At 35.5% G+C, this 25,740-nt stretch overlaps 2 protein-coding genes and 1 non-coding gene across 3 annotated transcripts; 2 read left to right on the forward strand and 1 right to left on the reverse strand.

The window, feature by feature from the left end:
- On the forward strand, window positions 1-1,084 carry LOC125808608 (uncharacterized). Its single transcript, XM_049488288.1, has 2 exons — window positions 1-41; window positions 147-1,084. Exon 2 carries the CDS (start codon window positions 188-190, stop codon window positions 1,064-1,066), a length of 879 nt encoding a protein of 292 aa, XP_049344245.1. The 5' UTR covers window positions 1-41; window positions 147-187; the 3' UTR covers window positions 1,067-1,084.
- A 4,931-nt stretch (window positions 1,085-6,015) lies between these two features.
- Window positions 6,016-6,087, forward strand: TRNAQ-CUG (transfer RNA glutamine (anticodon CUG)). The gene has a single exon. It is a non-coding gene; the product is annotated as a tRNA-Gln (tRNA).
- A 2,357-nt stretch (window positions 6,088-8,444) lies between these two features.
- LOC125808543 (trafficking protein particle complex II-specific subunit 130 homolog) lies at window positions 8,445-24,967 on the reverse strand. Its single transcript, XM_049488230.1, is given in 22 exon segments — window positions 8,445-8,870; window positions 8,962-9,052; window positions 9,476-9,774; window positions 10,177-10,366; window positions 10,745-10,829; window positions 10,931-11,027; window positions 11,122-11,509; window positions 11,753-11,965; window positions 12,058-12,603; window positions 12,857-13,055; window positions 13,792-13,955; window positions 14,637-14,727; window positions 14,876-14,937; window positions 15,200-15,361; window positions 15,602-15,691; window positions 18,373-18,456; window positions 18,458-18,534; window positions 20,833-20,923; window positions 21,315-21,498; window positions 22,153-22,334; window positions 23,391-23,620; window positions 24,767-24,967. Coding segments are annotated over 22 exon segments (3,765 nt in total). The 5' UTR covers window positions 24,831-24,967; the 3' UTR covers window positions 8,445-8,694.
- Between the last annotated feature and the right edge of the window lie 773 nt (window positions 24,968-25,740).

Raw genomic sequence — 25,740 nt, forward strand, 5'->3', positions numbered from 1 at the left:
TAACTCTTTGTCTAATTGCTTCGGGATCTGATAAAATCACTGTATGTTGCTTTTGATTACTGTTTGTTTGTTTGTTTTCTATTCTTTTTGGTTTGTAGTGACAGAAATGTTGATGGTTTCGTGTTTTTTTTAACTGATTTTTGCAGATTTTTGAAGTTTCTATGGCGAATTGTTAATTAAGCTAAGAATGGGGAAAGCTGGTAGAGATTGGGGACAGATCTATTCAATTTACGGTGTTGATGATTGGCAAACCCCGATATTTCTGCTAATTTATGCTATCTTCTTCTCTATACTGTCTGTGATTTTTCTAGTTTATTTCGAACCTATCTGCTATTTCTTCCACCATTTCTTACCTGGCCCAAGCTCAGCTCGTTTCGCCGCCGGATTCACCGGTTCCGTCACAGCACTCTCCGCCGTTTGCCTTTTCTACGCCGCCGGCAACATTTTTTACTCCTCCGTTTCGCTTCACTGGGAAATGGCACAGCGGATGGTGAACGCCGTCGGTGATTGGTCTTCCGTTAAGCATGCTCTTGACCTTGGCTGTGGCCGTGGGATCCTCCTCAACGCCGTCGCTCTACAGCTGAAGAAATCCGGGTCATCCGGTCGGGTCGTCGGGTTACATCCAACACCGACTTGTTCTCTGTCCACTCTCCGAACTGCAGGGATTGAAGGTGTTCAGGAGTATGTCACGTGCCGGTCAGGTGACCCGAGAAAACTTCCGTTCAGTGATAATTACTTCGACGTGGTGGCGTCGGCGGCGTTTGTACACACGGTGGGGAAGGAGTTCGGGCAGAAAACGGCGGTAGCGGCGGCGGAGAGGATGAGGGTGTTGGGGGAGGTGGTGAGGGTGCTGAAACCCGGCGGCGTTGGGGTGGTGTGGGATCTGGTGCACGCGCCGGAGTACGTGAAGAGACTGCAGGAATTGAAGATGGAGGATATTCGGGTTTCGGAGCGGGTCACAGCGTTTATGGTCAACAGCCACGTCATCGTATTCAACAAGCCAAGTCAGCATTTTGTGGGACCCAATGAAGTTAGACTGGATTGGAGACTCAACAATCTTTGTTGATAAAATTGCAAAATATATAAACATATGAATATGAAAGTGATAATAGCATAAGTAATGGGTACTGTTTTCTACTTTTTTAATTTTGTAGGGGCCTATATGACAATCTGGAGAAGCAAAGTGGACCCAGATGCAATTAATGATAGTAGTAGTAATAACTACTAGATGAGTTCAAATTTGGAAAATTAAGAAAAATGACATATATAGAGAATGTAATTTTCCCCATTTTGATGAGGAAATTTGAAATTGCTCTTCTTTATATGGTGATATATATGATAATCTATTGTCATTTGTACATAATGTTTTTGATATATAAGTCTAATTAATATTTCTAAATTGCTCTACTAATTGGTATTATATTATGTGAGAATAAATATTTCATATAAACCTGACAAGTTAATATAATCAAACACATTATTAAACATTTTGATTCGAGAAAAACATCTGACTTCTTGAAACAACTCAAACGAGTAGAACAATTATTCTAAATCACATGAGTATATTGAGTTACGAAGTTGGAAAGATTTGATTTTATAATTTAGGGATGAGGGTTTGAAAAATATCTAAACTTTGGTCGGATTTGTTGTTGCGATACTAAACTTTCATAAGGACCTATTACCTCTCTAGATTATTTAATACCACATTTTTTACCCCCTGAACTATTTAATAGTGTATTTTAAAGGTACATATGTGCCCACGTGGACACATTACTATTTATAATTTTGCATTATTTTTTATGTCTACGTGGTCAAATATATATGTTTAAAATATGGTATTAAATAGTCTATGGAGGTAATAGGTCCTCATGAAAGTTTAGTATCGCAACAGCAAATCCGACCAAAGTTGAAGTATTTTTCAGACTCTTATCCGTATAATTTATTATATATGTTATTTTAGTTAATTATGACCTTTCTCATTCCTCTATTCGTAAAGTGGACATACAAGACTTATTTGCATCTATATTAGCTTTGATGAATAGAGTTATATATTACATGTTGTTGATAGAAGATAACATATATCTCATGAAATTAGTCAAAATATGTGAAAGTTGACTCTAACACAAAGTAAATGGACACACAAGATTATTACTTCCTTAGAAAGGTGTTAAACATAATGGTTTAAAGTATCAAATGTCTAGTTGAAATCTAAACTTTATTTTATTTTGAAGTCATATTATTAGGATGAAGAACTATTTTTTTTTGGGTAAATAAGTGAGGCTTGGAGTTGTTGGGGGGTCATTATCGTACGCATAGTAGAAAAAGAAATGACTTATGAAAATTTAAAAATAATTGTGGACCTGAAAATCATTAGTGGTAAGTTTAGATTTTAGAAGTGTACGTGGAAATAAGTTAGTTAGCAAATATTAAATTCTACCAGTCCTTCTGTCTACCAGCATTTGCAAAATTCTATAGTTCAAATCTTGACTTTTATGACTTTTTTCCATTTTTGTTAGCCAGTTGTTAATTTATGTGACAATATTTGATCAGATATAAAATAATAATAATATATTTAATATAATTTGTAAGTGAAATTTGAAAAGAATAACGTGTTTTGAACCTTCTATTGTGAAATGTAGAGAGAATATTTTTAATCAACTCTTGACACAAAAAGATGAGCAGGATATATATGTGTATGTGACTATATATTGTAATATTAAGAATAAATTAAATATTTTAAAGTTAAATTGTTGTTATATATAAGAATATGTAATTCTTTTTGGGATGTAAAAGAAAAAAAGATACAATTTGATAGGAGAGAGTATAAGATGTGGATAAATAAACCATTAAGAAATTTAAAGCTGAAAATTAAATACTATAATTATGATATTCTCTCTATTATTAAATAACAACTACTTTCTGTTTTTTTTTTTTAAAAAAAATTATGTGGACTATTTTGAAAAGAAGACGGTCCTGATTAAAACATATTTCATTTTCACGCCTTACATTTGAAATTTATGATTAAGAAAGGATGAATACTAACACTACATCACAACTTTGTAAATGTAGCTGAAATTTAAATCAACTAATTATTCTCAAATGTGATCAAATTAAGCACAAATTATTTTAATAACAAATTAATGTATTGTTCATGGTAGTCAACTTAACACTTATTCTTTAAACAAACTCTCTTCGCACTTATTCAATGATCTTTTATCTTATTTGTATTAAGATTTAAAACTTTTTCGTATTCTTTCATAATTTTTTAAAATGCCTCTAACATAATATATATATATGCTCTTAATTTAATCTCTTTATAACTAGACAAGACAATAATTATATATATGTTGACTAATTTGTGCATAGGCTAGTTAATTTTGTCAAACACAAAAGAAAAGAAAAAAACATTTGTCAACAAAATTGACAAAATTTCATTTACTAGGAAAATCATATAAATGGTGAAAATGAAGTTGAATATTATATTATATTATATTATTATTTATATATATATATATAGGCCATAGTATAGTAGGACAATAGAATTGGGACCTCTTTTTAATAATAACATGTGGTTAGGTATTTGAATAATTGGATAAAAGGTTGAAAAAAAAAGCTAATAGATATAGCAATTGAGGTCCTTGTCTAGTCTCTATCCTACACATATTAGATATTATAAAGAACATTATTTTAGTTCAAAAGTCTTTTCTGCATTTACTCCTTTTGTAGAATGGAATTTGAATGGTAGAGGAGGCTATGTTTGTTTAGAGTGAAGGAAAAAAAAATCAACTATATTTTTTCGAAAAATAAATGATTTTCTTACTTAGTTTCTGATATTTTGTGAATAAGTGAAAATTATTATCTTATAAGTATTTATATATAATGTAGACAAATAGTATGAAGGTTGGGGGTGGGAAGGGGATATTCAACATAAAATGTCACTTGTGGAATTTATTTTTCTTACGTACTCTTATCAGAAAAGTCATTTTTCTGATATTTAAGGAACCTTTTTTCTTTGAAAATTTTAAATTTGACCAATTAAATATTATTATTTTTAAAAAATATTTTGCAATAAATGTATTGAGAGAAAGACTTTGCTTAACCTAATTGTTGATAGCACAAATATCTACACCGTTTATTTAAGTGGCATGCACGTAGGTTGCACAATATAATGTTATAATTAATATAAAAATGAAGAAGATCAAATAATGAAATACATATCCTTAGAAACAAATTATATAACAGAAGATTATTATTTTGATTTTTTTTAAAAAAATAATATAAACCACATAAAATTTTGACTACATGTGAAAGCAAGAAAAACGAATGACTAATGCATACATATATATCGGTCCTACACAACAAAAGAATATTGAAATTGACCCTATATATATCTTTTCCTCCATAAGAAAAGTTCAAAGTAATGATTTTGAATAAGGGAACTTTAATGGCTATGGCATATAAGATTTTGGTTTTCCATGTGGTATTCAGTATTTGTTTTTGGATTTAATTAATTCGGATTTACATTGAAAAGTTCCATTTTGAGATAAATGAATCTCTAGCAGATGTGACTCTATATTCAATGCTCAAATCTGAAATCTCTAATTTAAAATAAAAGAATATTACTCCAACTTACTATTTCATTATAACTTTTGGTAGTTCAATATTATGGGCATAACATAGAGTAATACTCTTTCCATTTGTATCATTGTATGTATGCTATCAAAGAAAGTAATAAATTGCAATGATAGAAAAATTTAGATGCAATTTGAATTTTTTAGTCTTTATAATATAAAAATAACCTTATTATTGTATTTAAAATACACATCACTCATGACGCTTCGTGACAAATCAAAATCATGAGTGGGACAATACTTTTGTTTGATAGACGTGTATATAAAATTTAAATTTGATTTTGATAATGGTAGGATAATAACTTTACACGTTAGTAATTCGATTTTACATTTTAATTTTATATATATTTAGTAAAATATACATAAGATTCAAACAAAATTTACAAAATTCTATTATATTCACCCGTATCGTTAATGACAAACTAAACCAACTAAAACAACATGTTGTTGATTGTAGGTTTGGTAGGATTACAAGGATTTGCTAACAAAATTATTTCATGATTTAGGTGTTTCAACTACATTTCAGAGTTGGACAATGTTTGTGCTTGCCATTGATGTTTGAGCTATCATTATAAACAGATTTGGCTAATATAAATTGGAATATTAAATGGCCACCTAAATAATAAATATGTTGATTAAGATTTAAGACCAAACAATTTATGATATTTCTTCTCTCCTAATTTTGTATCGTCCATTAATCAAAATGCCTATTTAATTCCAATTATAATATCCAAAAGTTTAAACACTCTAATCTAGCAATTAATTAGGCATGTGCTCCGAATGACTTTTTCAGTCCTAGGTCTTTTTTAGATGATAGAATAACGCAAATAAAGTGTGAGCTTTTCGCGAATGCTATACCAAGATAAATACCGATATAAAAGTTATATTTTTACAATGTTTCAACTATCAATATAGATTTAGCACGTGGAAGAGTTGATGGAGACCACATACCTTAATTTATTCCTTCTCTCCTGATTTTGGTGTGTTTACATTAACACTTGCCGGAATATTTGGGTCCTTAAAACATGGTTAATGTTGGATTAGTAAACCTCTTTTGCTTTCAAAGTGCTCCCTGCCTTTCTCTTTCAAGTTTTTCCTTACGACAATAATAACAACATATCTAAGGTAATCACATAAAAACTCTCTAGAGAGAGTGCATATTCAGGGTAATCGCATAATTAAGGACTAGAGAGAGTTATGTGTATACAACCTTACCTTTACAATGTTTTGTTCAAGAAGAAAATAATGAACTTTTATGACATGATCAATTCAAGATATACTTAATTTATGGTGTAAATCATACTTCTTGGTAATTAGGGGTGTAGGAAGGGGTTAGTACTTTCTAATTAGATTTATAAATATTGTTATCTTATATTTTCAACAAGGTCCCATGGTCTAGTGGTCAGGACATTGGACTCTGAATCCAGTAACCCGAGTTCAAGTCTCGGTGGGACCTATACTTTTTTTCTGATTTTCCAAAGATAGAAGATTAGATTTTTATAATAGAATGGCCACTCAATAGTTTTTTTTTTTTTTTTTTTGAAGATATATGATTCTGTATATTAATCGTGTAAACAATACTTCACACAACCTATAAAAAGTTTCTTCAGTAGAAAATTAATTAAGGGACATCATTCGATAAAATACTACTAATTGAAATCATTTTCAAATCTGGAAGACACGAGCATTTTAAGTGGTTATTTTATCTATAGACAAACAATTATTGTATCACTGAGATGATTCTCATATGATGACGCGAAAAGTGTTAAATACATGATGAAGACTGGAAGATCATCTAGCTCAACCAAAAAGATCAACAAAGAAAAGATATGAAAAAAATAATCAAGTTTTAATCCAAAAGCACAAGGCATATAGTCAGAGCATGCACATCAGAATCTCATCTATTGTACAAGCAAAACTGTTCTCTGTACATTAGGTCTACATCTTTGACACTAAAAAAAACTTGCTTCCTTAACTGTTGTGATTTGAAAAAAGAATACATATTGTACAAACACTGGTAGACTCCAAGTTTTCAAGTTAGACCATCCTCACCCATGCTTTTAAGGAGAAAGGAGGAAAGGATGGCGAAAGGCTTCAGGGTGGTATGTATGCAGAAGTTGCTTCTCCTCTTTAGTTTTAGCCACAGTATATATTCGTCTAAGTTTCTCCAAAACGGAGCCTAACGAGACATCATTAGCCAATCCACTTACAATTTTTCTAAGCTCAGTAACTTTGTCTAGTAGCTTATTGAAAATGAGCTCAACTCTGGAATCAACTACCTTCAAGGATACATCCAAACGACTTCAGTTGCCTTGCTGCAGCTAAACCAGCGAGTCCAGCACCAACAATAATTACAGACCCTTCACAGGAAGATTAGATACAAATGATGGTGAAACCCCGAAATTTATATACCCGTTACTCAAAAGAAAATCATATGCTATGGCTACCAAATGTTCATACTCAACACTTACAGTTTCCCTTATCCTTCCTTTCGTTAAGCCAAATATGCACATTCTCCCTCCATTTTGCAAGAATATGGTTTTTCACAACGATGTAATCGTTTTGCTCTTTCCCATCCAGTTCACTTACAACTCCAGCCTTTATTTCTTCTTCAAGAAGGTCATCAATTGGGAAGCCCAAAGAAAGAGCAATCAAGGCCTCTTTTTCAGTTTCTTTCTCCCAAATCTTTCTTCGTTCTAATCTTCTTCCTCACCGGACCACCCAACTGCTCATCTATGAAATTATCCATCAAGTTCTCATCATAATTCCTACAGGCTATCCTCTTTCTCACAGGTCTCTTTGAGATTGAACCCCCTGAATTTGGGATTTTCATTTTCCCTACAAATTGGTATTTCTACAACGATGTTACACTGAACTCACCCTAATTATAGCCTGAATTCACTTCAAAATTCCAAGTCTCGGCAATCTGATAACAATTCAATCTGCATAAAGTTTAACAAAATTATTTTCCAGAAAAATTGAAACTTACACTAAATTGGATATTAACATTGATCATAGAAAGCTAGTAAAAAATGTAACAATCAGATTAGAATTTCGGTTTCTACACGTAAAAGTAGTCACAAAGTACTTCTACCTCAATTTCAAATTCGAATTATATCATGGGAATTAGGAATTAGGGTTTATGATTCATGAGAAGGAAAACTTACAATTTCATGCCAATGGAGATCCTGAAGGTGTTCCGGGAAGCAAAGAATTCACGGGGGAAAGGTTTACTTCGGCGACATTTGAAATTGGCGGGCGAAAAAGGGGAATTAGGGGTCCGAATTTCAAATTGGGCTTGACTGCTCAAAATCTGTTGGGCCAAGCCTGGGTAACTATACGAAGTTAAACCCAGATTCACGTAAATGATTCCTATATTTCCCCTCAAAATTATTATGATTATTACATCCATATATTAACTGATAACATTTTTGTAAGTTGGGAAAAGTTGACTAAAAACGTCCTTTCTTCTATTTTAACGAAGTTTTCTTTGTCATATGCAATTTATTATTATATTTTAAATAATTTTCCATGAGTTTTTCAAAGATCGAGGCCTGCATACTCAAAACTAGTTGGGCCAAAGCCGGCTAAAGGTAAAGTTTCGAGAGACGGAGATCACCTATATATACGAAGTTAGACTTAAATGTGATCTATTAGTGATCTGCAATACGCCGAAAAGTGTCAAATACATGATGAAGACTGGAAAATCATCTAGCTCAACCAAAAGGAGCACAAAAACAACCAAGAAAATACATGCCAACAATCAAGTTTCAAATAATTCAAAAGCGCAAGGCATATAACATGCACATAATATAGTAAAACCAATAATCACTTAAAACTCTTTAATTCATCTATCTCCCGACTACTGTTGTTCCGTTTACAAATAAATTCTCTCTCAGAATCTCATCTATTGTACAAGCAAAACTGTTCTCTGTACATTAGGTCTACATCTATGACACTAAAAAAAACTCGCTTCCTTCAGAAAAGAATACATATTGTACAAACACTGGTAGACTCCAAGTTAAACCATCCATGCTTTTAAGGAGAAAGGAGGACCAAAGCTTCATGGTGGTATGCAGAAAGAAGAACTTAAAGCTGGAGGGAAGACGCACACCAAATGTGGACTAGGAGGATTGCAACAAATATTGGCCTGATCAACATTTGGCAACCCCAATTGAGGAGGACGAACATATCCAGCAACCAGTGGCAAGCATAATACTGAAATAGTTATTCTCGATCCTGTCACAGTACAAAACAAGTATGAGTACCCGCAGAGCACACATAAGCACTTGTAATACAAGTTGAAAGTCAAAACAATGAAAAAAATAACCTTGTTCCGTAGAGAGTAAGACATGTCCCCTTTTCCTCCCAGCAATCATCCAGTGATCTGAATTTGCATGGACCTCGTATAGAACATCATCCTTGCAAGAGAAACAAAAAAGGAGGTACTTGTCATCTAAAGGAAGTCTTTTGTCCCATTTTGACATATATGGTATTACAAGTTAGTTTTACATGATGTGAGAAATTTACAAGAATAACCAGATCAAACAGATATACATGTGCAGCAGCAGCCAGGGCTCGATTATGAATTTTACATAACTTTCTATATTTCACAATTTCGATAGAAAATAATAAGCTTCCTGATGAGTCTAAAGTAGAAGTCGAGAAACTCGAGGGAGTTATCCAGTAAGTCACCCAGATGATTGATCAGAAGGAGAAAGGAAAAACCAACAGTAAAAACAACTTCGCACTATTGAAAGGTTGAGCAATTTATATGGACAGATAGGATTGATAAACTTTGTTATTGAAATTGCCAAAGAGGATTGCAGATCATCAGTACTTACATTGTTTTCAGAAGCTGCATTTACCTCCGAACTTTTTAACCTTTCAACTCTCCATCTCATGCTAACAAGCTGTCCTACTTGAAGATCAGTTGAAGAAAGAGGTAGAAAACCGACGGCAAAGCAAGGGTCAAGCACAGGTCTCTGTAAAAGAAGAGAGCTCTTGAAAATCAGACTCTGAGTCGATCCATCATGTCCATTAGGTTCCTCAGCATTGGGGTCATGGGCACCAGCAGCTCTATTTCCCAAAATACCAAATCTAATATTTAAAATGCTCTCAGGACACTGGATCTCAGCTTCTTCTAAGCAAACCACAAAAGGAAAAGGCAAGACTGAAAATTAGCGTCATGAAATATCATAAGTTGCTACTTAAAATAGTTAGATAAGTTTCAAGAATTCAAAATATGTAGCATTCATTTTCCTCGTCCGTGTAATTCAAATTTATCCCTATCAACTGTCCATAAAGGAATATCCTTAGTAGACTCCAGTAGATATTTCCTCTTATTTTCTGCTTTTGGACTTTGGTCAATGGCTAATCAAAAGCATGCAGGGCAAAATGTTGTCCAAGATTTCCCAGTATTGCAGAAAGTGTAGTGGATGATATGCCATAATTGGACTCCCTACTATTAGTATCAGTACATAAAGGAAGACAAAAATTAATGACTGCCGAGTCTGTGACTAAGAGGGAAAATAACAGGGCATACCTTCTATTGGTGCACTTGCCAGGCATACACTGAAGAGAATTCCAGCTCTAGATTTCGGAGAGATCACTAAGGGGAAGAAGCCAGAGATTGGCTTTTTATCACCCTTTCTAGTGTGGGCAAAGCCTTCTTGAAGATCAAGCCAAGAGTCATAGATGGTCAATGTAGCTTGGACTTGTGATTGCAGGATCACCTAGACAAAGCAGGAAACACTAACCATGAGAGAGTAGACATTAATGAAGGTCATGCAATTTCTTGACTCTGCAATGATACAATTCCGTAAAACACAGAACTTCAGACATCAGAGACAATTGCGTGCATTGCTGGAAACAGTGATCCTAACACAAAGGATGCTAATTCAGATGGCTGCTTGCATCTCCTATGCCTTTTCTTCTCGTTAAGTCATTTATTTTTCTTCTCTATTTCTATTACATAATCCAGACATCCAAAAATACTTATAAAGAACCACTGATCAACAGAGAAAATGACTGCTCTAGCCTGTAACTGCCCACACCCACGCCCCACCCACCCCAAAAAACCACCACCAAACAAAAGCGGCAGAAAAGATTACCTGCAAAAGCAATTTTCCATCAGTGCTTTTGTCCGTAACTCGTGTACTTACAGAGAAGGGGTCAGTGAAGTGCACAGCAATTGTCCTGCAAAGAAGTTAGATTCCAGATTAGTCTTACTAACAAGAATATGCATAAAAAAGTATCAAAAATTAGAAGTATGAAATGAAAAAGTGAGGAAGCTTAACCTTTCAAATATTTGGTTCCGCGAAACTCCAAATTCAAGTTTTAAAGCTATTGTTCTCAGTCCCTCCACTAGGTTCTGTCTCTGTAGAACAACTGCACCTGATAGGTAAAGCAGGTGTTTAGGAAGTGGAAAAACAGATTTATGGAGCTGCAACTATGCTGTTTGAACCACCACTAGTTTATTAATTATCACCTGCAGGAGCTCCTTTAGGAAGTTCATCACTGGTAGCACGCACAGGAATCCACAAAACAGAAGTTATATTGCTTGCCCAATCGGGCAGCTCAATATTTCCATCATGAAGAGACATTTGTTTAACTTCGGGAGTAGCTGCAGAACTGTCATCATCTTTAGAACCTTCAGAATGGTCTAACTCATCTGTGTGCCCATTCATGTGCCTCTCAATTTCAATATTATGCGATTTTTCAATAGTCAACCCAGGACCAGTGTCTATGTGCAGAATTGCACCCTTAAGAGAGTAACTAATTGGCTTCACAATTATTCCAACCCACTGAGGTTCATTCATCAATAAAGCAGATGAAACAGCAGCAGTAAGATCAACCAGAGACCTTGGCTTGAACACCTTTCAAAAAAGTTCAAGAAATATAGAAGGCCTTTCAGATAATCATTTTGAGAAAGACCATTTTTCTTTTTGAGAAAGATTTCAGATAATCATTCTGTATAATAAATTGTAGAGCATTTGTGTACAAAAGAATCAATAAGAAAATTTGAGGATAGAAGGATGACACTCTATCCTTGTGGAATACACATCCCAACCTTCACAATTCATTTTTTCGTCTCTCCACTTATATGAAATATCCTTTACCTTTAAGATTGGCCTTGTTGGCTTCTCATAACTCATAAAATCATCACTATCTGCAGGAGCACCCTTTGAAAAGCTGTGAGATCTAAAACTTAGTAAACCAATTTTCCCTGTAAGAACCCCCAAAACATAAGAACCGGGTCTCTGCGGAGGTAAATTGATCATGATTGTATTCCTTCCGGGCTTTAATATCGTCTCACCGGATCTTTTTATTGCCTGAGAAAAAATCTCATAAAAGCTTATTGCACTAGAAGATACAGTTTCTAAAAACTACTTGAGGAGATGCGATAGATAGTAAAACAGAATACCTTAACACCCTCATCGGTATTAGTTGTGGCTGTGAGAGTTAGACTAAGTGATTCTAGAGTAATGTCATCAGGAAATCCACTCCATACAATGACAGAGAGTGTACCAGGATCGCCATCACAAAGCTGCAGTGGTGGTCCATGATTGCCAGAAAATGTTATCAGTGAGGACACATCTAGAGGCACGGTGTTCTCCATCTCACTATGAGCAAGGCGAACCACTTCAGACTGAAATGCTTGACGTTCCTTGCTGGAGAACAATCCTTTATCCAATGAGAGCAATCTTACACATGAAGATAGATAGCCAGGTTGATCACCAAGTTCCTTTTGGCACTCAGCTAAATTGGGAAGCACCTCAGCTAAAAGATTCTGCCATCCTTCACCAGAATAAAGAGCACAAACCTTTTCATACAATTTTGCAGCAAGATCATAATTTCCGTTTTTATGGAACACAGCTGCAATTTCACCATCAAGTACAACTCCATGCCTCTTCCACCATGAACGATGATAGTTGTTGGCAGCTCCTTTTGACAGCTCCAGGTATTTTTGCTGAGATTAAAACTGATTAGAATTGCATAAAGAATAAAGAAGATAAAACAAAACATGACCCTACATAAATACTAAGGATTAAACTGCTGCTGAATAATGCATGTAAAGGTGTCCAATTCACAAGCAATTAAATAAAATATATGCAGAACTCAAATAAGTAGTATCATGCCTATTCACATGTAGTATACAGAACTCTATTCCAAGTACCATTACTATTCAAAGGTACACATAAATCCTGAGAGAAGATACGAACCTCAAATTCCTGGACAGAAGACAACGATTTCCACAGTTCTGCATCAGAAATTGTATTCCGCAAAGCATGCTCAGCAGCAACGCAAATTTCTGAAAGCCTCAAAGGTCGGCTGATTGAGCTCTCAAAGTTTCCAGGAGAAGAGTTAGTTCTTGACATTGATATCGACTGTGATTTTGCTGGTGAAGACATTGAACCTGAGCTGTCGGCAGATGACGACAAGGTAAGAGCTCAGCCTTTGAGGTTACAATAGAACATATGAAAATGTGAAGCCTCTTGGGGAAACTAACACCAATGTTCTAATCTAATTTTAGATTTTTTACCATATGGCTTCAGGAAAACATCCTTCAGTCAAATGATTAGTAAGAAATAGATGAAACGACACCAGACATCCCTTTTTATGTGCCCTGCTTTCTCTTAATGATGTTCTCAGGAGATAATTCTTGGACTAAAAGAAAATATAGACACTCATGTAAACCATAGTCTTTGTCCATGCATCCATATAATTACACTTTGAAGGGGCCCTTGAGTAATCAACTAAAACAGTCTATTCAGCTTTATATCCTCCAGTAATTCACTTAAATTGACACAGGCATGTTTATAAATAGCATTATTATTCACCTTACCGATTGTTCGAACAATATGTTGCTGTTTTTGAAAAAAGAGCAATTTTCAACTGCACAATAGTGATTAGTGAAGCGGAAACATATTGAGTCAAGAATGCAAATAGGAGTCCGTAAGCTTGTCGCTTCCTATACAAGTAATATAGGAAATTATCAAACTTCTTATTTGAGAAACTACCAAACTTCTAAAATTTCCAAAACATGGCAACTGATAATCTCAAAACAGCCCAATCACCCAACCTTTGCCTTGTTAAGTATGGATGCACTTAATAGAAAAGCACAAATAAAGCATTCATCTTAATCAATCTCCATTACCCATCAATTGCATTTGGATGTCCATCAAACATTTCAAACACATTTCCAGCAGAAATAGAAGCTCTTCTGCGATTTGCTTCTCGCAAAAGTACAGATGGTTCTAGAGGCAAAGGCTTCCTCTGAATACCAAAATGCTTAACCTGCAGGCTTTCTTCAAACATCATCTGCAAAGAAATTGTGGCCAATGGTATGAAAAGGCATTTCAATTGTATACATAAATGCAAATAATGTCAAAAGTGGATATTGGGTCCATTATTGCTGGCTAAGCAGACCTTTAAAATTTGAAATGTGCCAAGGATGGCATGATTAATATGGGACGCAGGTATGCAAGAGAAACTCATATGTTAATGTCAGCTAGTCTATCATAAAAGTATTCACCCTGCCGATGGCACAATGAACTTAGATTGGAGATCAAAACATGGAAATTTTATCTCTTCTACTTGCAACTCAAGCAATATTAGCTATTTGTGTACATCAACAATTTGCCAAACCTCTAGCTTTTTTAGTTGCTTATTATTCAATTTGCATATGTCAGCGTGTTGCCTATATGCTACATATTCCTTCCTAAGTTTTTCTCTTACCCTACAGGATGAATCCTAACTGATCTTTCAAAATGTCTGAAGGTTGATGAGAAAGGAGGAATTTTACTTTACAAACCGCATGCCCTTTCACACACATCTACTCATTAACTTTACCAGTCACCAATTTAAAAAAATTCAGCTAGGTAATTGCTATAGGAGAAAATCAGTTCTTCTCATGCATTCTCCACACCCCAAAAGAATGGTATGCTTTTAGATGGGCATGTGTTTCTGGCTTATCTTCAATGACCAGGAGTAAAAACGCACCTTTTCTTTCACAAGCACCTCAGATGAAGCATCGGGAGGAAGAGAAGGCCAAACTCCTGGCTTAGGCCAAGGCAGCATGCTAAGTGAAGCACTGCGCATACGAATGAAATATACATGAGCTTTCAGTAAATTCAACAACCTTTATTGTATGACTAGGATTACCCTCCTGTAGGATGGTTGGTTTAGAAAAATGCCCCAAAACAAGAAAAAGGTGTTGTCAAGAGCAACAGTGCGAGTACCTGTTCACGGGACTTCTTTCAATATGTAATCCATAACCAATTAAATATGCCAGCCGCATGAACTGCCACAACCATAACAAGCTTCAACGGAAGGCAGAGAGTAACTTGTTATAAATAAAAGCTAAAGGAACAAAAACTGAATCCAGAATCAAAATTATTTGAAAATTTGAGGAAAATGACAGCCTTAAAAGCTACATACACGTGACCAGCATTTCAAAACTCATCAGAAAACAAATCTTCCGTAGGATGGTCAAGATTAAGGTTAGTCTTCAGTAGATACATCTGACAACATCAGATGATACTTCTTAGCATAGATTAGTTTACCTTAGTACGACATAAAGAATAAAGGTCCCCCTGAACACGGTAAAACTCTTTTTCAATGTCAGAAGCCACTTCTTTATCTTTGTATTGAGCAGCAGTTGCAGTGATTAAAGCCAAGGAAGCGGTTATAACCCATACTTCACGCGTGCAGAAGGGCAATTTACTCTGGAACAACAGAAGCACATATGAAAAATCAATTAATTAACTACACCTCAATCCCAATAGATGGAGCTATATGAATCATTAAAATAAATATTCCACTCCATTCGGACTGTACTGGCAATTAAGTTGCCTTTTAAAGCAAAGGATTGAATGAAAACTAAAAAGCAGAAAATAAGTAATAAAAAAGGATTCAATCCTCACAGACAATAGAAATGATGAAGCAGGTAAAAGAGAACTCATTACCTCATGAAGGGCCAATGCCTTTGAGAAGCTAATAATAAATGAATGCCCCCTTGATGCTACTTCAAATGGTCGGGTCAGCTTAAAGAGAAGCTGCAGGTATGAATGGAAAAATAAATCTTGATTAAACATCATTAGAAACATGCTTAAGATAATTTAAGTGCTAGGAGAAGTGACCATCTATGTTCTTCACTTTTTAAAAAAAAATTATTGTTTGTAGGGGTGGTGGATGTGTGGCCATACTAGGAGACTATGTTGGTCGGACACTTCAAAAATGTCATTGGGTGCACATCGGATCCTCCAAGAGTAGTGCATTTTTAGAGGAACCGACACTGGTGCAGCTGCATATTTGGAGAGTCCAAGTAACATAGCTAGGAGAGAAAAAATTAGGAATGAAGATATCTAGGATAAGGTAGGAGTGACCTTTGCGGTATATAAGATAAGAGGAGCGAGGCTGAGATGATTTAGGCATGTGAAAAGGAACAGTGTAGATGCCCTAATGAGGAGTGAGAGGTTGGCAAGGGCGGGAATAATGAGAGGTAGAGGCAGGCCGAAGAAGTGGCAAGGGCGGGAATAATGAGAGGTAGAGGCAGGCCGAAGAAGTGTTCGGGGGAGGTAATTAGACAGGACATGGAGCATCTTGAGCTTACAGAGGACATGATCTTAGATAAGAGGGTTTGGAGGTCGTGCATTACAGTAGAAGGTCAGTTGGCAGTTTAGTGTTCTCTCGCTTTCCTGTGGGATAGGATTGGTGGTAGAACTTGGACCTTCTTTCTTGTCAGTAGTATTAGCACCCTATTCTCACAGTTTGTTGTTCTTCGATTTCAATTATCACCTGTCTTTTTGTGCTTCATTTATCGCATTATTTTTGTTGGCATTACTATTTTTACCGTTGTATGTTATGTGTTGCTCCCATTTCACATTATTGTGTTGCTGTAACTGCTCTCATGTCTGTATTCTGTTTTTTCAAACTGCTTGGAAATGCTTTATTTTAAGTCTACAACCTCTCTATCTCTACAAGGTAAGAGGTAAGGTCTGGTACACTCTACCCTCCCCATACCCCATTTGTGAGATTACACTAGGTATGTTGTTGTTGTTTGTTGGATTCCAAACTTCCAGGGGGTTGAACTTATGAGCACGATACAATCTTTAGAGTGCAGTATCTTTCTATTCCAATTAGTTTTTGAACGTACAGATAACAGAATAGTAACCAAATAAAGGTATCACAATAGCTGCAAAGATAAGTCAAAAATGTGACACATGAAACCCAACCAAACATTTAAACTGAAGGAGAATTCATACCTTTAAATGCTTAGTGCTTATTTCTTTTGTATAAGGAAGAGAAATTGTGAAAAAATGCTTATTGCTCCTAAGATTAACAAACACATTTTCTCAAAGTTGAGCACCGGTGAGAATTTTTTTAGCATTAAATGCTCTTTCAAAGGTACAGATGAAAAATGATGACATCCAAGAATTGATGGTACCTCATATTCAGAACTTATTCTCATCAGATACCTGAGAAGTCCTATATTTTTTGAGCTACACACATTTACTAAAGTAATATCAGGATAATGGCATTATATCAGAATCATGGCATTATGCTGAACACGAAAGTAGAATTAGGTAGCTACAGCAACGGAAACAACCTGTACTACAAAAATGAGATAGTATGGTGTACATAGAATGAGGTAGCTTACTAAGTACATGACCTTAGATAGGGGAGCAAGGAGGTCGTGGACTAGGATAGAAGGTTAGTAGGTAGTTGAGTGTTGTTTCGCTTTTCAGTGGGTATAGGCTTGGTGGTAGCCTAGAGCACCGTGTATGTCATAATATTAGCCTTCTTCATGTAGTTTCTTGTTTTTTTATATTTGTTACCATATGACGTTACTGTTCATTTTGTGTATGTTTTTTATTGCTTTCCGTATTAGTTACCATGTTTTTTTCTTCATCGCCATATTTTCTCGTTCATAACTATTTTGATTTGATGCACTTGAGCCAAGGTTCTTCGGAAACAATCTCCCTACCTCCATGAAGTAGGGGAAAGATTTGCATACACTATACCCTCCCTAGACCCCACTTTTGAGATTACATTGGGTTTGTTGTTGTTTTCAACCACAAATAGTCCGAATCTCTTCAGCAATAGAAACAGCAACATACACGTAGACTCTAGAAAACACTAATTACTAGAAGAGGTTGAGAAAAAGAACTTGTTCTAGTCATCCAATTAAAAGCCATGAGGGATCCTCAATGTTATGATAGTGCTCATAGATCATAGAAGAGGGCATTATATGGGTAGCACAATTCTTTTGCTGAATCTGACTCCATAGACAGCTTTATCATGTTGTGGGGCCTACGGAGAAGTACAAGGCAGACCGTACAAGTAACAAAAGATTTTGTAACAGATAAATCTATCCAAGATTGAAGTGATAAATTCCCTAGCAAGTTAATCAGCAGAACTTCCTCCTCATTTTTTATGATCCTCTTTGAGAATGCACGTTATGGATTAGGAATGAGCAAATTGATTTGACTTGCTAGAGTTGCGAGCACAACTATCACAGTGCCAAAAAAACCTACATTTTGGAGCATTACTAGAAATTACACTCGAATTCCTTTCACCTTTTGTTGTGGGTAATTTTTTTTTCATGTCCCATAAGAGAAATAAAGGATGATGAATGCAAGGTAGCAGTGCAGTATTTTTCCTCCGACTGAATAAGAAACGATTTATATCTTATGCAAAACTAGCCAATTTTAATCATAGGTCTTGCCATACTCACCTTTGATTGGCAGGCAAATAGATACTGCCTGAAGTCAAATTCCCTAAAAGAATCATCTTGAACAATCTGGTTAAGTGCTTTTTTTTCCTGGGTTGAGCAATGCAGCCTGATCATCGCCGCTGTCCATTCCTCCAAAGTCCCTCTGTTTCCCAGTCATATTCACTAATCAATAGTGACATATAAAGGTCGGGTCAGTTATCAGGTTTGGCATCTTCATAACCAGAACACAACAGACAATTTGAGCAATCAAGTTAGCCTAAACAGTAAACTGCGAAGCATAATATATATTATCACAGAATTCACAGTGGTTTCTCATGTTACAATAAGAAAGAAAAGCCATTGATGATATCATGTCATCAAATTAAATGGATTTAGCAATGTATTCTTTCACGTTAAACTTTATAGTACAAAGTACTACTATAAATCAGAATTTCATCAATCAAAAAAATTTCTACTGTCAAAAGAACTACTGGGGTGGAATCGATTGTGATATATTAAGGATTAGCTGCAAGCATCTTGAGTCCAATGACCTATGAAGAGCATTAGGATTGTAGGACATAGTGCAAATTCACATATACATAGGTTTGACAAATGCCATAGAGAAATATAGAGAACCCTAAATAGATATTTGAGGATTTCTAAATTATGGTATTTCTTATGGAAAAAAGAATCTCTTGATCAGGCAATCTATTTCAGATTTTTATGGAAAAAAGAATCTCTTTATTAATAGGCTGAATAGCATCAGGAGAAAGTTTTTGTGGCAAGGAAACAAGGAAAGGAAGGGGTACCACTTGGTCAAATGGAAAAAAGTGATCAATGATAAGAGAGTTGGGGGTTTAGGGATCAAGAACCTTAAGAATCAAAGCAATGCTTTGAGAATGAAGTGACTTTGGAGGTATTCCAACGATGATCAGAATTTATGGGGTTCAGTCATAAAAGCAAAATATGAAGAAAGTGACAATTGGATGACAAAGGAAGTTACCACTCCCTATGGTGTTAGTTTATGGAAATCCATCAGATCACTATGCGATGAATTCAAACAAAACACCAAGATTAAAGTGGTAGATGGTGCTAAAACTAGATTCTGGAAGGAGGATTGGCATGAAGCAGGAAATCTGGAGACACTTTTCCCGGACATACATACTCTGGTTCTTCAGCAACAAAATACAATAGCTGAACTATGGACACCTCATGGGTGGAATATTATATTTAGAAGGCACCTTAATGATTGGGAAATTCCAAGAGTTACAAAATTCTTCGGCGTCATTGAACAATTTAGTGGCTTGGAGACAGGGAAAGACAGATTGCAGTGGTTGGGGAACAGTACTGGGACTTTTAAAGTAAGTGCAGCATATAGGAAGTTGAACCACCCAATTATGCAGGCATCCAAATGGCCCTAGAAACACATTTGGAAGGCCAAGATCCCTCACAAAGTGGCCTGTTTTGTGTGGTTACTGGCTAAGGAAGTGGTGTTGACACAGGAGAATTTGATGAAGAGGGGGATTACAATGTGTTCAAGATGTTTTTTTTTGCGGGGAAACTGCAGAAACAGTCAATCACTTGTTCATCTAGTGCAAGGTCACTGGCCAATTGTGGAGTCTATTCCTAAGGCGCAAAAACATCTCATGGGTCATGCCTGGTAGAATTGCAGAGGCCTTATACAGTTGGGAAGAAGCAGGATTACAAGCAAAGAACAGAAGCAACTGGAGAATCATTCCTGCTACTATTTGGTGGACTGTCTGGAAAGAGAGAAATCTTAGAGTTTTTGAGAATACGGAGAGTAATATGCAGCAAGTAAAATTGAATTGTATTCTAACTTTGTGTTTTTGGTGTAATCAGATCTACTCTAATGACACTGTCTCTATCAATGATGTTTTAGACTCATTATAGGGATAGGACAGTGCCTTTAGAGTTCATTATGTAAATATGGTTTCTATACAACCCATGTACTGATTTAAAGAAATAGAAACAGTTACCAATCTCAAAAAAGAATCTCTTTATGACTTCCCTATTGGTAGGGGAAACAAGTTTCAACAGTGGCATATCAAGCTCATTGTCTCTATCCCACCCTCCACCCCTGGCCATTCCACCCACCGGCGACCACCACCATTGGTCCCCACCCCAACTCATCCCACCCGCATAATGTTTTTTCTAGATTCCAGATAAATGCTTTTGCACAATATTTTTTTGCTTACCAAACACTAGAAAATAAGTAAGAAAATCCACTTATTTTCCACAAAAGTATTTTCAAGGAAAATATTTTCCATGGAAAACATTTTCCTTCATACCAAGAAACCTGGTAGCATAACAAGAAAGAAGGCAAACTAGTCAAGATGGCTAAGTAAAGAGGTCAACAGCAAACAAGAAGGGTGAGTGTGTTTTCAGCAATAAATTTAAACAATTAACATTAATCCATCTTGAAGATGAAGAGGAAAATAAAAAGAGTCAGCCATTAAGCACCTGTTTCCAAGTAGCAGAGTTCTAGCTCATCATATTCACGTAATGCATCTTCATGGAGATGAGCAATCTCAAACATAAAAGCCAGACTCTCCTGTTAAATGAGAAAAAGTTGTTATTAAAAATCCAGAACATGGATCCTCTCAATAAAATCTAACTCTGAGCAAAAAAGGCAATAGTTTGAGGCAACTCCACATAAGCATAATATAATCACTTGGATTATCTAAAGCTAACCTACTAACTGATATAAAGCATAATGCAAACTCATTACTACCAAGAAGATCAAATGATCTTCAATAGAAGATATATCGCACTATAATGCCTTTCCAAACAGGAGTTACTAATCGCTGAAATCATGTGTAGATTGTTAAACAATGAAACTTTTCTATATTCGTGAATCCAGGCACTAGCATCTGATAATCCTGCTAATGATGAAGAAAAAAATTGGGATCACACTGGGAATATTGTTGTTGCTGTTGTATTACCTTCAAAATAAAGAAGTTACAGAAGTTCCACACAGGCATGAAGCGCTGTTCACTGAGCTTCCTTATTTCTTCTTCATAAAACTGAATGCGCCTATCAAGTGTATTTCTGATGCATTCCATGATCTTGGCTTCCAAGTCATCCCAGAAATTTGTATCAGGTCCATGAAAGTCTAGTTTGCAACATCTATACAAAGCATATATCCAAATAGGTTAGAGAGAGAATTTATTTGGGGTGTTAAGATCCAGGTTATTTTTAAAAGGAAGAACAGAAATATTAGTTGGGTACACTTCTGTCTCCTCTCAAGGCTATTCGATCTCTCTGATTTCACGTAATTTTAACATGTTATTTAACTAGATGCTTTAACTGGATGAATACCATAGAGATCTGAAGAAAATACTAATGTAACTCAAAACAGATAACGGAAAAGACCAGATGCAGTGAAAGTTGACTGTATGACAACCTGTCAAAAGAAAGGTAGCTTAGTGCCAAAATCCATGAGGAAGAATGGTAAATTTCTAATTAGCCTTCTTATTAGAAACATTACATAACTGTCCTTCATGATGACTTTTAGAAAGAAGATGCACTAATGGTTTCTATTGACTGGAAGAAGTAAGAACTAAGATTGAGATGTGGAGTACGATCCCTGTACCTCTCACAAGATGCATTAATGGTTTCTGGTATATAAAATATTCTTCTGATATTTCCCATTTAGTCAATTTATTTGTAAAGAGAGAAAATTCAGGACTTGCAAAATAATTTTTGAGATGCATGGGTGGCACTGAATCAGCACACTTGTTAATTGCATCAGAACTCATATAATTTGCAGCAGGGGAACACCTTTCTCTCTTCTTGGAGCTAAAATCAACTTCAAGTTTAGCATATACTTTTTTTGCCATCTTAGTGGACTGATCATTGTGAGCTGCTGCTTTAGACACGAACACGATGAACCACTCCCGTTCATCATTTTGAACTATTAACTTTAGGCGTGGCTTGAGAATAGTTTTGAACTCATCAAGATCCTAACAAGGAAAAAGAACCATCAACTTTTACCGTATACAAACAAGAAACTATCTTCAAAATAAAAGAAATAAAAGTAGAATAAATATTTGGACGTTAATCAAGCAGTTTAAGCAAGAAGAGGCTGTCAAAAAAAAAAAACTTGAGTTATCAAAAATAAAACTCAAAGGACCATCAAAAGTTGGAAGCATGTCAAGGTTGTTCCTTAACTGCCAATTATTCCCTCACTGAAGAGGCCAAAGATTTTTTAGCAAAACTGGAACTTCTTGTCTACTTCAATTACTTTTACAACAGATGAATGCTGAAATATAAGCAACTACCTTAACTGTAAGATCATGTTGTCTGCCACTGGAGAAATGCTTCCATCGTGAATATCCAAGAAAATGAGTTTGAATGGGTCATTTCACTAACTCAGTCATGGGTATAGCCAGCTAGAGGTCTCCTCCTTACTAACTACACATATAATTTGTCTTATTCTACTGTTTCCCTCCTTCAAAAAATTCTCACTCGATATGCCCTACTTTCTTTGTTTTCTCCAAACAGATGCTACTTGGCAAAAGATACCTCCATTTCAGCCACCAACCACATATGAATAAGTCCATGTAAGTATGGCAAGGGATACTTGAAAGGACTGAAAACAGATTGGAACAACTCTATCCACCAAGGTTTATGCCGATGGGATGAAATCATGTAGTGTTTTTTATCTCCGCTAGGATATGACCCTAAAGACCTCATGGCTCTCCCCTAACCATTATGTCACACCCTTGGATGCATTATCATTTATAATACTTGAAATGTATAAAGTGCGACAATTGCATAGATTAAGCTAAGTACATATTTTCTTTAGTTTTCTTTTTTTATAGGAAAGATAGGTACATGTTATTTTCTCTACATAACATCTTTTCACTGATCAGTTGCGATACACACCATCATCTCTCCAAATTCTGAACAACTGCATCTTTTATATTAACAACAACAACTCACTCAAGGCTGTTATATATTGCACAACAATGCAAAGATAGAAAATTCAACTTTAAAAAGTCAAGTATGCTTTCTACCTCACAAGAGACAAGAACCACAGTAGCGTATGGCTCTCGGAACCAAAATAATGATTGCTCTTGAGGAAATCGACTACGAAGTCTTGAATCTGTGGTCAATATGTATTCAGCTGGCAATTCATCCACAAGCACAGGATTACGGGTTTTGTTATTGAGAAAAGCCCTCTTGAATGGCAAATGGTCTTCAAACCCCTTCTTTACAAGGGGCCATAAATCACTGACATCTTCAACTGCAAAGTAATTTATTGGAGAAATGAAGTTGAGCAACTGAGACATACAAGATAATGCACAAAAAGTAAAAAATTTACAAGACGAACAAGTCATAGTTTGAAGCTCACAGAGCTCCTAATTAAGGATTATGCTCTAGCAATACTAGTAGAGACTAAATAATATTATATTTAGTTTCTAACTTTCTAATACTAGTAGAGGATAAAATGGGCACGAGATATTAGTAGTAACATATCTCCCCTTCAAAAGAAAAGGAGAGAGGTTACTTATTCAAGTATAGGTACCAGATTTTAATAGCTCAATTAGAGACAATTCTCCAGGTGCGCACAGACATACTTGATGCAAAGTTAAAACAATTAGAAAGTTAGAAACTAAATATAATATACAGGTATATAATAAATTACAGCATCAAAGTCGGGAAATCTAACAACCTGCTATAGAATCTCACCTCAAACAAAGGTCCTCACACGAGCCTGAAGTAGACAAGCCAAGAGTAGCAGCAACTACCAAAACTACCGCCTTAACTTTTCAATATCCGAAGTGTGCAATAACTTCAGTAATGTGGCAACAATTCTAAACAACAACAGACTTACTACCCACGGTTGTACCACATAATTCGAACACATGCACATCCAATCAGCTACAACTCCATCACAAGCTCGCTCGGTTCTGCTATCTCTAAATCCAATTAGCCAATTTCATTTCAATACTAAATAATTTGTCTAAGACTAGATGTTCCCTAAATCTCACTCAACATGTGAGTCTCCCCTGACAAACACTGGACCTAATATTAAGTGGAACTACAAAAACAATGCACTAATCCAAAACTACTTAGTATCGCCAATTTAGATCCTTCCAATCCATTGTGTTCCGCCATTATCTAACTTTATATTAATTGCAATAGATTAATCAAGTTCTGCAATTCCGCCTTAAAATTGGCTATCTATATCTGACATATAACTAGTAAGCATTTCAAAATTATCTAAAACTAGGAGACACTGATCCATCACGTTGCTGATATAGTTGAAACGGCAGTAGCCGGTGCTACCGCCAGGCGCCAGTCATTGCAAAACTACAATTCAAATTACTACTACTACGATGAAGCTAGGGTTTGTATGAAATAGAAATGAGAGATGAGATTTGTTTACCGGCAATGACAACGTGATCGCAAGTAGTTTTAATACTTTGAAACTGAGCTAAGAAGTTCGCCATTACCGATCTGCAGAAAACATATGTGTTGAACTGAGATCGGCAATTCCCGGAGACGAAGATCCTCTTTACGATTCGTTTCTGATTTAGTACTGATTGATAATTCAGGCGAACGGAGAAAAAAAACTAAAAGGGGCTAAAGTTGAGATTTCTGTGTGTCAGTGAAAATTTTAACTGCTCACTGAACACTGATTTGCTCTCCATCTTCCCATTTCCACATTGATTTTACCTTGTTTGGATAATATGGCTATTGTTTAAACTTTTTCCTCCACTCTTTCGGTAAGTTTGGCTATTGTTTAAACTTTTTCCTCTACTCTTTTTGTCAATTTGGTTATTGTTTAAACTTATTCCTCTACTCCTTTTGGACAATATGGCTATTGTTTAAACTTTTTCCTACACTCTTTTGTATCCTATTTGGGTCATTTGGCTATAGTATAAATGGTTAAAATATGTAATGAATTTTGAATGACATTTGATTTTTTAGTAATTAAAATGAATTGGATGAGTTGTTCATTGTAATTTTGAATGAACTAGGTTAAATGCTTTTATTGGATTAAGCTAGTATAAGGTATATTAACAAAACCAACGGCGTGTTTTTGATACGAAGAAAAATGTCTTTCCAATTTTCTCATGTTTGATTGGATTAAATATTTCCAAATTGATTTATTTTCCTCAAATTTAAGGAAAATGGGTTCTCTACATAAAGTATGGAAAAATATTTTTCAAAACTTTCTTCGGCATCACCAGTCATCACTCGACTCAAGTTCCGGATTCGATCTAGACTCGTGACTTAACTCCTAATCCTAAATGGGACCCAACACCTGACTCTTACTTCTTATTCGCCAACTAAGATCCGACTCCTGACTTGAGACGTTGACCTTGACCCAACCCGAGATCGACTCGAGATCCAACT

Source organism: Solanum verrucosum, unplaced genomic scaffold, assembly GCF_900185275.1.
Source record: "Solanum verrucosum unplaced genomic scaffold, falcon-dt-bn FXZP01000277.1, whole genome shotgun sequence".
Classification (NCBI taxonomy): Eukaryota; Viridiplantae; Streptophyta; class Magnoliopsida; order Solanales; family Solanaceae; genus Solanum; species Solanum verrucosum.